At 34.0% G+C, this 13,107-nt stretch overlaps 1 protein-coding gene across 1 annotated transcript; it reads left to right on the top strand.

Annotated features, from left to right (window-relative positions):
* Positions 1-4,762: 4,762 nt before the first annotated feature.
* On the top strand, positions 4,763-6,114 carry LOC149181337 (uncharacterized). The gene is made up of 5 exons (XM_089418307.1): positions 4,763-5,015; positions 5,199-5,293; positions 5,380-5,494; positions 5,746-5,870; positions 5,961-6,114. The coding sequence occupies exons 1-5, from the start codon at positions 4,835-4,837 to the stop codon at positions 6,090-6,092; spliced, it is 648 nt and encodes a 215-aa protein (XP_089274433.1). The 5' UTR covers positions 4,763-4,834; the 3' UTR covers positions 6,093-6,114.
* Positions 6,115-13,107: the final 6,993 nt, after the last annotated feature.

The raw sequence follows: 13,107 nt of genomic DNA, 5'->3' as shown, positions 1-13,107 counted from the left end.
TTTGGATTACGTGACATTGTTGATTAAATTTAAGTTATACCTGGAAATCAAGCTTTGCAATGTTTTGACTCTGACATTTCATGAAAAGAATAATCAATGAATTAAAGTTGTTATGTGTTCAATATTTGTAATTTGTGATTTTCGCATTGATTTTTAAGTTAATTATTATTTTTTGAAAAAAAAGTTGTTATTATTATTTTTTTGACATGAAATTCATAAAAAAAAACTATTATTTGACCATTTTTAGTTAATATTTTTGTATAAAAATTGTGATTTTGACATGTTAATTCTAGCAAAAAATTATCAAAACGTTTAGTTTTTTTGTTATATTTATGTTAAAAATGGTTATTTTTATGTCCATTGTTAAAAAATGTTGTTTTTTAGAAACAATTATTTCATGTGGATTGAAAAATTAATTAAGGATGTATAAATATGTAGATTATCTAAAATTCAAACTATCGACTTTCTAATTTAAAAACGCAAAACAATAAAAACCCCACTAAAGAAAAAAAAAATTAAGATAGAGAACAAGAAAATATGAATAAAATGACCACTTCAAAAACTATCAAATTTAGAAAATAATTTTTTACATTTCACACACTAGAAAATTAAAAGTCAAAAAATAGGTCTTTTAAAAAAAGGGTGTGATGCAGAATACTCACTTTTTAAAATCAGCATGAAAATCACTACCATTCTAAAACTTAATACACATGAAAAAAATTAAAGTTCCAAAAACCATGTTCTAAAAAAAACATGTGTATTCTGCATCACCACTTTTGAAAATCGGGTCATTTTTTTGCTATCTCTACAAAACGGGTAACAGTATCAGTTCCCGTTTCAAAGTTTACATTGTTAAGTTACAAGACATGAATATAAGACAGAGAAGAAATGACTGATATCTCATATGAGACTTGAAAATAAGGATCACCACCCCCTTCTATTAACTCTTTTGACATCAATTAGGTCTTGCGTCCATTATCCATTTAGTTACAAGTAAATACATGAAATAAACTTGACTATAACCATGCTTATAACCACCATTAAACCATGTAAATAACAATGAGATAACAACCATTAAGGCCATATAATAACAAGTACAAAAGAAAGAGAACTTAGCTTTTATTAAGCATAGGCATGAGCCAACCAGGTTCGAGACTTCCACGTACCACCCGACCATAGACATGGCTGAACCAAATCTTTCTTTCAGCCAGTACCCCCGTGCCATATTCTAAGCATGAATGTGGGATCTCATGGATAAACCAATCCAAAAACAATCAAGGGAATCCAGAGGTTAAACCACCTCCAACCTCACCAAACTCTGATCTCACCAAAACCGACACTGAGATCACAAAACCAAACCAAGCTTGGAATGCCTCTGGACTCGATCAATATCCTTGAGGAATTTTTCATCTCCTTGTCTCTCAAGCTTTATCACAGTCTACACCATATCACTAGGCCCTAAACCGAGACTCCACCCTCAGGCTTTAGTGTTTATCCTGCCAAAATCGGTCAAGGCATTCCTAGGCCTTTAGGAATTTTCCTGAGACCACCTTTGCCATAGATTCTGAAACCATTCGACAATTCCAAATCTCAAAACTGAGAAATAATCCCATCACACCATGGCTATCCAAAAAAAGGCAAGGCAAGGCTAAAAACCACTATCATAACCCAGGAAGACCATGCCACCAACAACCAGAGAACCAAATACCAACATGCAAATCCATGCATGTCAAAACTAGCTATGAAATCACACATGCAATTATTCATGTTGAAGCTGCTTGATCTTGCTCTTCCTTGCTTTCTCTTTGCTTTCCTTTCTTTTCCTTGTCCTTCCTTTCCTTGCTTTTCCCTTCCTTGCTCCAAAGCTAGAATGCTCCAAGAAAACTCTAAGTGTCTGAGAGTGAGAAAGAGAGAGAATAATGGGAGAGCTCCAAAACTGAACTGACAAAAGGTTACAAACTAATCCTCAGAAGCATTTTTATCAATGAGACTTCTATTTTCTTCATTTTTCATTATTTTCCTTCAATTTCCTCCTCACATGCAACCTGTGACCTTTCACCTTCATTTTCTCCTATTTTCCTCTATTTTCATAAATAAATGTGTCAAAATACCTGTTTTCCTTTTTAATGCCTTAGCCATTGCCTTTGCCAATTTCCCTTAGCCATAAACACATCCAGTGATGCCCACTAGGATATCTTTGCCCAACATTCAGCTTGGAATAAGTGTCCCTTAACCATGGTCTTATTTTTCCTTTATTAACTTTTATTATGTGCAAGCAGGGGTTGTTAGAAAAAAAATCAAAACTAAAACATATTTAACGTATCTTTTCCTTTTTCTTTAACTTTTTATAATTAAAAATGAATAAATACATATAAATTGATGATGGTGGAGGCGGTGGCGACGATGATGAGGAAGATGGCGACTACAACAATGAGGAAGACAACAGCAGCAATCACGACGGCAATGGTCGGCGACAATGACAACAATGATGATAATGATGACAATGACAATGACGACGACAACGATGATAATACAATAAAGACGACGATGATGACGATGACAATGACAGATAACAACAACATCGATAATGCTGATTTTTTACATATTTAAAAATTAAAATGACATTATTTATTTAATACTTTATTTTTAAAATAAATATATATATTATTTATCTATATACACTCCAACATTTTATATATCTTTCATAAAGTATTGTATTGTAATTAATGTAAAATCAAATACAAGTATTTCATAAAGTATAATTAATATAAAATCAAATAAAAGTATTTCATAAAATATGTTTAATTATAACTATGTTATTATGTTTAAAAAATTTAATTGGAATATTTGACTTTTTAGATGATGATGATGATGATGATGATGATGATGATGATGATGATGATTGGAATATCTAATTTTTTAATTGATGATGATGATGATGAATAATTGGAATATTTGACTTTTTAGATGATGATGATGATGATGATGATGATGATGAATAATTTAATTGGAATATCTGATTTTTTAATTGATGATGATGATGATGATGATGATGATGATGATGATGATGAGGAGGAGGAGGAGGAGGAGGACAAGGACGACGATGACGAAATTCACATAATGATACATTAAAAATATAAAAAATGATGATAATGACGATGACGATGATGGTGGCGACGACAAACTTAATAATGATGATGACGACGACGGAATTCTCATAATGATAAATAAAAAATATAAAAAATGATGTGAAGATGATGATGGCGATGACAACCTAATGATGATGATGATGATGATGGTGATGACGACGACGACGACGACGACGATGACGACAACGACGACGACGATGATGAAATTCTCATAATGATAAATAAAAAATATACAAAATGATGATGATGACGACGATGATGACGACGGCGACAACCTTAATAACGGATTGCGACTCTTTAATGTTTTATTTCTATGATAAAAAAAAGGGAAAGAAAAGCTCCAAGATAATGATGACGATGAAAAATTCACATAATAACAAACTAAAAATATCAAAACTAAAACATATTTAACGTACCTCCTCCTTTTTTCTTTAACTAAAGAAGAAGACCTTAATAAGGGATTGTGACTCTTTAATATTTTATTTCTATGATAAAAAAAAAAGACAAAAAGCTCCAAAATGATGACAACAACAAACATTTATTAAAACCAATAATATCTATAAGACCTAGTTAAAAGATTAATTACTCTTTAATATATTATTTCTATAATAAAAAAACTTCAAAACCACTATATTTTTTTAGTTAACAAGTCAACAAATTAAACTGTACAAATGTTTTAAAAATGAGAAAAAATAACCTTATTAATATCGCAAAAATAACGAGTTTTAAATAATAAAATTAACTCGCAAAAATAACAAGTTCTAAATAATAAAATTAACTCTGAAATTATTAATTCAAGCCTATAATATAATGGAGCGAAAAGTACGTAATGGTCTCACACTTGGGTGGATATTGGCCATCTCATAGTATAAACTAAAGGAGGTGCCTACTGACTCTTTCCGCTCTGCTCACCACTCTTGTACGCTCTCAAATTGTTTTTCATGTTTTTCGATATTCCTACCGCAACGAACTGCGACCCCAACGCATGACACGACAACACATGAAGAAGTCGGCGCACTCTCGAGATTCGGGAATGCCATAATTACATGATGGAAACTCCTATTTCCAATTCTATAGAAAAGTAAATGCGCTCTGACATGCGAGGTAAATAGCGCTCGTCCTTTCTCTCCATTACATGATACCATCAACGCTTATTATCATGATCATAAACATACGCTTACATACTATAGCGGAAAAATATAGCGGGAGAGTGATCTAGACCGTTAAATGTGATCAGAATCCTGATAAAAATATTTTAATATTATTTATAGATACAGTATTTAAATTATCTTTTGAATTATATTTTTATAGTAAATATAGATTAATACCATTAAAAAATATAAAATAACTACAATTATAAATTTTGAACACTTTTACTTACATTTATAAAAACCACTTTTTCAAAATATAACCGAAATTTAAACTCATAATTTTTAGACTACGGCCATACCATTAGGGCCACAATTGGCTGTCAACATCGATGGGCCCACTTGAATCTCAACAATGCGACTCACGGCACCATCCCTCCTTCCAAAGTTCTTCCTCTCTATATATATATATGTTCGCAGATCCAGCGCTCACGTTGGATTAGTATTCGCACTCACGGCCAGCAGCTGACCCAAGACGTTGAAGGAATAGATATTCCTTCAGAGTCGCCCCTATTCTTCTGCTCCGTCCAGTATTTAATGGAAGTTTACGCCATGCAGGTAGCTTCTGCCGTCTGCTCCGTCCAGTATTTAATGGAAATTTACGCCATGCAGGTAGCTTCTGCCGTGGAAGCTTGGTACTACAATCCGGCCGGAGATGACTGGAGGCTCCCGCACCAGTATCACCCCAACCGCCCCGTTTCTCCTCACCAACTGCAAGGTAAATCCACTGCATTCACTGTATTTATCCAGGAATTTAGTGAATCTTTCTTCACTGTATTTGTCCAGGTATTCAGTGAATCTTTCTTCACTGTATTTATCTAAGAATTCAGTGAATCTTTCTTTTTCTTTATGAACTGTATTTTAAAGGATTTGTGTGGCTCTCTCTCTTTCACTGTTGCAGAGCTTGGGGTTCTTGTATGGGAGCTGGACGCTGATAACTATGAAAACAAGCCTGACCTTGAAAACATCAAGAAACAACGAGGTTACAACTATTCGGTATGCTGCCACTTCTTGAATTACAGAACAGGGTTTAAAGGTAAAAGTTGAATTCAAACCCTAACCGATAGTACTTTCATTTTCAGGATATAGTGACGGTTGCACCAGGGCAGATTGAAGATTATGAAGGAAAGATCAAACTCTTCTTCACTGAACACCTCCATGCCCAGGAAGAGATCCGATTTGTTCTTGAAGGAGGAGGTGTAGTCCACAATATTTTGGAATTTCTGGAATTTGACAGATAAAAACTAGATCAAACCATTAATTTATTCTTATATATTACATTCCAATTTGTTCAGCATTCCTCTCCATTACATTCCCAACCAAAATGTTGAATAAATTCTTACACATTCTTGAAATCTGCTGCATCTAATAAATTTGGACCCAAATTCTTACACATTCTTAATATCTGCAATCGAATAAATTTCAACTAATAATTCTGTGATTGGTAGGTTACTTCGACATCCGGGACAACGATGAAAAATGGATACGATTCCGCATAGAGAAAGGGCATCTCATAGTCCTCCCGCAGGGCATGTACCACCGTTTTACCCTCGATACCACCAATTACGTGAAGGTAATAAAACCAAGATATATTTACTCAAGCAGTCAATATTGTTTTATATATATATATATTATATTTTAATTTTCTTACGTGGCATGACAGGCGATGAGATTATTCATGGGGTTGCCCTGCTGGACACAACATCAACGACCCGCTGATGACATGGAAGCCAGGAAGAATTACGTTGCAAAGGTGTTGAACAAGCCTGTGGCTGCAGCGCAGAAAACCATGTGATTAAATAATCCGTTTTCGTTTGAAAAAACAGAAGCCAAACCTCTCATTATCGTTTGTAATGTCGTTTTTCGTAAAAATAAAATAAAATCCAAACCTGTGCTTATATGAGATTCTGTTATTATGAGATTCTATCGTTCCCTTTTCACTACTAGAATCACATGCCATTCATGTGTTTTTCATACCTTTTATTTTAAGTTGGTTTAAGTTCATCATTGTTATTTTTTTATATGTAAATTTATTATTATATATTTTTAAATTTTAAATAGAGAAAATGTTTGAACCATTTTCATCTATTTTGTTATTATTATTTTAACATGATTTTATTTTAAGGAGAACACCACCCACCATTATTTTAGTATAGTGCCAGATTGAGGAATACTCATTCACAATAATTTCAAAAATAAATATAATATTAAAGATTAAGAAACCATATTAAAGATAAAGATAATGGGAAGAATAAGAAACAAACATATACAAAAGATATTTACTATGAAAGTAATTATATTTATAATAAGGAATTAAAATGAGCCCTAACTTTCGTGATTCATTTATAGAATCATTCATGCTTCGTTTAAGTTTTATTATCGTAATTTAATTATTACGTAATTTAATCACTTTGTGTAATATATGGAAGTTAGTTTTTGTTGGTTAATATATTATAAAAAATTATAAATTTAAGAGATGTATATTAATTTACATGTGTAGAGTTTAGTTTTTAGTATGTTATTAGCTTAAATTTTATAGATAATCATTAAAAAGTGGGATCAATATTCAATATTGAAATGGTTTAAATTAATATATATCTATATATATATATATATATATGAGTTTTGTATTATCTTATAAAATCATTTCAACCAAATCCATGAGTTATCTATCTATTATAAACATGTTATCTACTAGATATTTATGATCACCTAAGTCTAGAGTAACTGTTGCAAAATTCTAATAGCATTAATGACTATGATGATCAATTATCAAATCCCAAAACAAAGGCATGCAAGCAAACATAACAAAAATTAAGAATTTGATGACGTGACTGATGTCAGATCCTTGGCACTAGATCCTAGTGGAATAAGGACAACAAAAATACATGGAATGTGGCACTCAATACAATTCAATATGGAAGCGGGTTTCATTGTACCCGATTTCTAGGCTTGAAAAGAAATTGTATATTTCTGCTTGCTTTTCAGCTAACACCTTTCCCAACAAGGTTTTCGTTTGCTAATATAGGGAGATGACATTAAAATATTGGTTTTTCCTTCACTTGGTATGACCAAGGTTAGGAACCCCCATTGCCCAACTTTATCCAAAATCTCTGAGTCGGAAAAGGCCTACCTTTCTCTAGCTGTTAGGGTTCCATTTGACAAATTTCATCGTGGGTACCTAGGGGGATAGGGACAGCTGAATGAAAGTAGCATCAACCTTCTAGGCTTGATGTTGGGCTCCATTACGGCCCTGAGGCTTGCGACCTCCCCTTCCCACGATAATTCCTTATATGTTGACGTTGCACACTAGCAGGTGTGTTTAAACTCCTAACAAAAGCACATAACTCGATAGGTGGTGAGAAATTAATTTCCAGGTAACACACAGGTGAGACATTCAATAGAATCAAAGTGAAAAATCCCACAAAGGGCACTACCCAATTCTAGTACAGTAAAACCCAACAAAAACTACAAAAAGACTGGTAATGACAAATACAAGAAATTGGTGGTGGAAGACTGCCCCAGAGCTGAGATGGAACCCCAAGATTATAATTAACCTGGATATTTAAGTTTCAAACTACCGCTAGACTCCTACTCTAGAATTCACCACCAATAATCAAACTCAAAAGAAAAAACTAAAATCCAAGCAAAATAATAGCTTCAAGATGATACATATGAAGGGAATTCATAGTTACCCAACAAGTGATAAGATCCCTATGTCAAGAGCTACCAACTAAGGAGGTGACTTGCAAACTAGTTTTCGTGACAATTTCCAAGCTGTAGAGGTTGACATCCAGAGAGTTCACAAATCCTAGCAAGCATTCTCTTCAAGCCTTGTTGTGACAACAACCACCTTTCTCCTGCACAACCCACACTCCACGACAGTCTGTTAGCATTATAATACACAAGCATACCTCTGACAAACCGCTAATTGAACCTTAAGTTTAGTTGAAACCAATCGTTTCCAGTCACCCTAAAATTTCTACATGCAGTAGACTAGCTGGCCACTTTTCTCATAATTTCAAGTTTTTTCTTAATAGAGCCGAGGGTCCCCCAGTCTCGCCTCCCTCCTTTCCTTCTTCGCTCTTCGTATGCCATGGGCAGGATAATAACACAAGCTTGCATGCTTAAGCATGCATGGGGGTGGCCACGCCACCCCATCATTTATTACAACCCTTCCATGGAGTGGGAGGAACATTACATTATGAATAAAATATTCATAAAAAATATCAATTAATAAATAACATTAATAATAATTAATGACTGTCCCATTAATTATGAAAGGGCATATGTCAAAATATGTGACCACTCATCTTCGTGGCTAGTTAATGCTTATATATGCACACCACCACGAAGAATTGTAATCACCATTCAATTTTTATTTAATAATACAATAACTATTTACACAAAATCTACACAACTACACTTGTGTATTGGCATTACTTCCTTTTGCAATGGTATTAGAGCATGTTTTGCATCCTCCACATTTCATTGTTGTTCAATGCTTGACCCGTGTTCTCTTATTTACTATAACCATTGTCATCACAGTGTCACCTTCCATTCTCATCGATCACTATTGGTTCAGTCCTCCACTACCCTATGCCTTGTTGTGTCCCAATGTTGTATCATTTCCTCGTTGCTGTGTCTTTTTTTTTCCTACCGTTAGGCCTGGTTTCCCCCGACCACACCCAACCTTGTACTCATCATTTGTGTCTTCTGTTGTTCTGTCGTAGCTTGATGGTCTGGTACTCGGAAAAGGCTGATGATTATAGTAATGTAAGTAATAGCAATGAGATCATTAGTGTTTATCCCTAGTATGTTCACCTATCAATGGAGTTATGCCCTCGTCCATGCCATGGCTCATGCTTGTTCAACACACCATCGCAAGACAACAACCCTATCATTTACACCCCCGTGTCATAGAATCTTTGTCAATTGTTTTCATCTGACAGACACCCGACCCAATCACCTATCTCTTCCATCCACTAATTCAAGGCATGTTCTATTCTACCTGTTCCTCTGTCCACTACCAATTCTCCGACTAGTCTGCCATTCCACTTGATCGTCAGCCGATACCGTTTGCTGACCAACACCACTCGTCAATCTGTGGTCAACCTTCCGACCCATCTCTTTGTTTGGTGATAACGTATAGTTTATTTAATTAAATTATAAGCTATATAATATAGTTATATAATTTTATTATTATTATTATTATATATACAATTCAAAAACAAATATTATTTAATTAAAAAAAGTGGGTTCCACCAAGAAAAAAAGGAACAAAATAGGGAATAATAATGATGAAGTCCAGACAAAAAATATCATGAAGAACTCAATAACGTACGACATCGCCTTAAAAATGTCAAAAAAAAACAAATGGAGCTAGGATAAGGGCAAAAAAGTATAATCAAAACTTAAGAGGAATTATCCAACTGAGATAAAAATAAATAGAAAACATTGAAAAAATGTTGCAAGGCATGCAAAACCAAGAAAAAAGAGACTTTGATTGTCGATAGCAAGCTTTCTTAAGATTATGAGAAGAAGATAAGCAAGAAGCAGCCTAGAAGGGTAGAGAACAAGAAGTAAGAATGGATTAGTTACTAGAAAGGGTTAATTCATTTTTTGTTAATCTTTTAATCGCTCAAGAACCAACATAAAGCCCCAAAAATCCACATAGAGAGGATCTCCCAAATCATGAAATTCCACAAATGTCTTAAATACACTTCTCAGGTAGCCAGTACTATACAAAATTTCCAGAAAAAGACTATCAATGAATTAAAAAGGAGCTTCCAAAATACGATGGTAAAGACCATAAAGGTATTATGGTTTGGGTTAATAAAATGGAAGCTATTTTTGAATCAAACCGGCCAATAACGAACAAGAAAAAATTATGACCGCATCCAACAATTTGGAAGCAGAAGCATATTATTGGTTCCTGTGGTGGTCTGGCAAATGTGATGCTTGTTCCTTTCATTGGAAAACCTTTGTGGATGTCTTGCTAAAAATATTTTACAACGAAGAAGAAGATGTCTATGAAAAAATTGTTCATCTCAAGCAAAAAGGGTTTGTAAGCAAATACACCCACGAATGGGAAGTATTAGCTACAAGACAAAGAGGATTCACTGATGAAAAACTACTTAAAATGTATAGATGTGGATTGAAGGAGTATATCCGTGCAAAATTGAAATTGTACAAACCTCAAATTATCAAATAATATAGACATGCAACAAATCTTATTGAACAAAAACATAAGTTCAAAATGTCATCATTCAAGGAAGACAAAGACCAACAACAATACTCAAGTAAAAAAGAATCAAACAAATGTAGGTATTGTGGAGACAAATGGACTTTAAGACAGAGATGCCTTAAATTGTATGCTTATGAAGTTGAGAGAGAGTCAGACACTTCAATTAATGAGTTAGAGAAAAGCATAAAAAAGAAAAATAATTGTTGCAAGTGTGGAGAAAACTAGACGCGGGGACATAAATGTGAAGACATGTCCTTACGCTACTATAAAATAGTAGATGGAAGGCAAGTTGAAGTAAAAGAACCTGATGAATAAATCATTGTCACACACAATGAAGATTTAGATCATAAGGAACCATCATTAGCTACAATCTCAAGTGTCCAACAAAATTAGGATGAAGAGAGAAATTCTTCAAAATATCAAAAACAACAAGTCATTGTAAAATACATTCCACCACACCCTTAGAAGCAGGGAAAACAATCTCCAAAAAGAAAGAACATTAACCCTACTACTCTACCAACAAACATGACAAGGATATTACACCCTAAAACCTTGAAACTTAAAGGGTTCATAAAAGGCATAAATGGCAATATACTTGTAGATTTTGGTAGTACTCACAATTATATAAACATTGATCTTGCTAAACAACTTGATCTTTGTATATGCCCAATCAAGGACCTCACCATGTCTGTCGCTACTAGGTAAAAGTTCAAAGACATAGGAGAATTCCATTAGGCTTCAATCCAGATACAAAAACTAAAGCTACAAACATATCTATTTGTCCTACCACCCAAAGAAATAGATATAGTTTTGGGTGCAGAATGGTTAATACAACTAGGAAGCTATAATACAAACCTTGAAGAACAGTTCATGGAGTTTATTTGGCACGGACAACATTATAAATTATATGGTGTTAGCACTTTCAGCTTCAAGGAAGGTACAAATACACATGAGAACTTCACCAGACACAAACAAAGTCAAAGTAAAGATGCCATTCCATAGCAACTTGTTCAACTAGAGAAAACCCTTCTTGCTATGCTTTGACGAAAAACATCTCTAAAGGAGGTGGAAATGTTATGAATAAAATGTTCATAAAAAATATCAATTAATAAATAACACTAAAATAATAATAATAATAATAATTAATTAATTAAATTAATGAATTTCCCAATAATTATGAAGGGGCATAGGTCAAAAGACATGACCACTCATCTTCGTGGCCAATAAATGCCTATATAGGCACACTGCCACGAAGAAGCGTAATCAGCATTTATTTTTTATTCAATAATACAATTACCATTTACACTTACATACAAAATCTACACAACTACACTTGTGTATTGGCATTACTCCCTCTAATACATTCCCCCATTTCCCCATTCACCTCGAATAATACCCTCATTTTGGAAGGTAATTATTAATTTTAAAATAATTTAAGAGAAGTTTTTATGTTAATGTTATTTATTGGAAACATAAATATATTTCAATTGAATTAAACTCCTAATATTTAAAGTTGGTTCACTATTTTTGATAATGACCTTTTACAATAGTTTTAGAATTGATAAAAATACATTCTAGCTTACTCCATTTTTGTATAATCTAGCATTAAAATATACAAAATTATAAAAAAAATTGAAGTAAAATTTGAATAGTTTATATCATTTTTTTGAAAGTCAACAAATTCTATTAATTCATGAAAATTTTACATCATGGTAAGAATTTGATCAAAACACTCTTCGCCTCATTCCTACTGGACTTGTTGGCCATGTGATACTAACAAAAGGATACTGACAACAATAAAACACAATTAAACGACCATACATATATTGCCCAAAGAGACCAAAAATGACCAAGGATCAAAATACAACCCACTACCGCAACTAATCAGTAAGATTACCTAGAACTGGGTTGTCTAGACCATTTCCACATGACTGACGAAAGGCTTGAGGGATATGGGCCTCCGTGTGTGTCATCCTTCCTTCGAATCTGTCTAACCTTTCTTGAAGTCACTTCTACCCTTTGCCAAAGAGAAACCACCATGTCCATCATGTGTGATTGATTGTGCTAGAGTTCATTCGTGAAATCAATGATCTCATTGTGTTCATCATGTTTGTCACAAGAAAATTTCTCCACCATTATAGTTAAATTTCAAAGTTGAGCTTCAAGAACATCAAATTATGGTGGCAAGTCGATGTGACCCTGCAAGTTGCCCTTCTACTACTCAATCTCCTCCCCATCGTCGACCTATTCAACTCAGTGACCAGACCCTTGACTTCACGAACAAGCACCACAATCGGTCCTCCCTCTTTCACACAACATAGTGCCCCCGTTGATCACCTAGTACTGCCCACAAGAAACACCTAGACCAAGTCCCCTTCTTCTAAGACTATGAATCCACCTATACTCCTAATGCACCCATACCCTATTTCCAGCTAGATTGGCTGCACTCCAAACTCTTGTCCAGTTGTCTCCTTCTTTTGAACCCTTGCCGCCACCTATAAGCTTCAAATTAGATCCAATCCAACGTACCCTCACTGCATGACCAATCCTTGCACCAAGTTGC

This window comes from Pinus tabuliformis, chromosome 3_2, assembly GCF_031772625.1.
Source record: "Pinus tabuliformis cultivar Carrire ecotype Pingquan chromosome 3_2, CPIR1, whole genome shotgun sequence".
Lineage (NCBI taxonomy): Eukaryota > Viridiplantae > Streptophyta > Pinopsida > Pinales > Pinaceae > Pinus > Pinus tabuliformis.
The sequence above is the reverse complement of the archived record's forward strand: the minus strand, read 5'-3'. Positions and strand labels throughout refer to the sequence as shown.

What these genes read in the sequence shown, in the direction of transcription:
- LOC149181337 (XM_089418307.1), top strand. Translation starts at nt 4,835, where the DNA reads ATGGAAGTTTACGCCATGCAGGTAGCTTCTGCCGTCTGCTCCGTCCAG. An exon ending in TTCTCCTCACCAACTGCAAG is followed by an intron (nt 5,016 to 5,198) that starts GTAAATCCACTG and finishes TCACTGTTGCAG; the next exon opens with AGCTTGGGGTTCTTGTATGG. An exon ending in ATACCACCAATTACGTGAAG is followed by an intron (nt 5,871 to 5,960) that starts GTAATAAAACCA and finishes GTGGCATGACAG; the next exon opens with GCGATGAGATTATTCATGGG.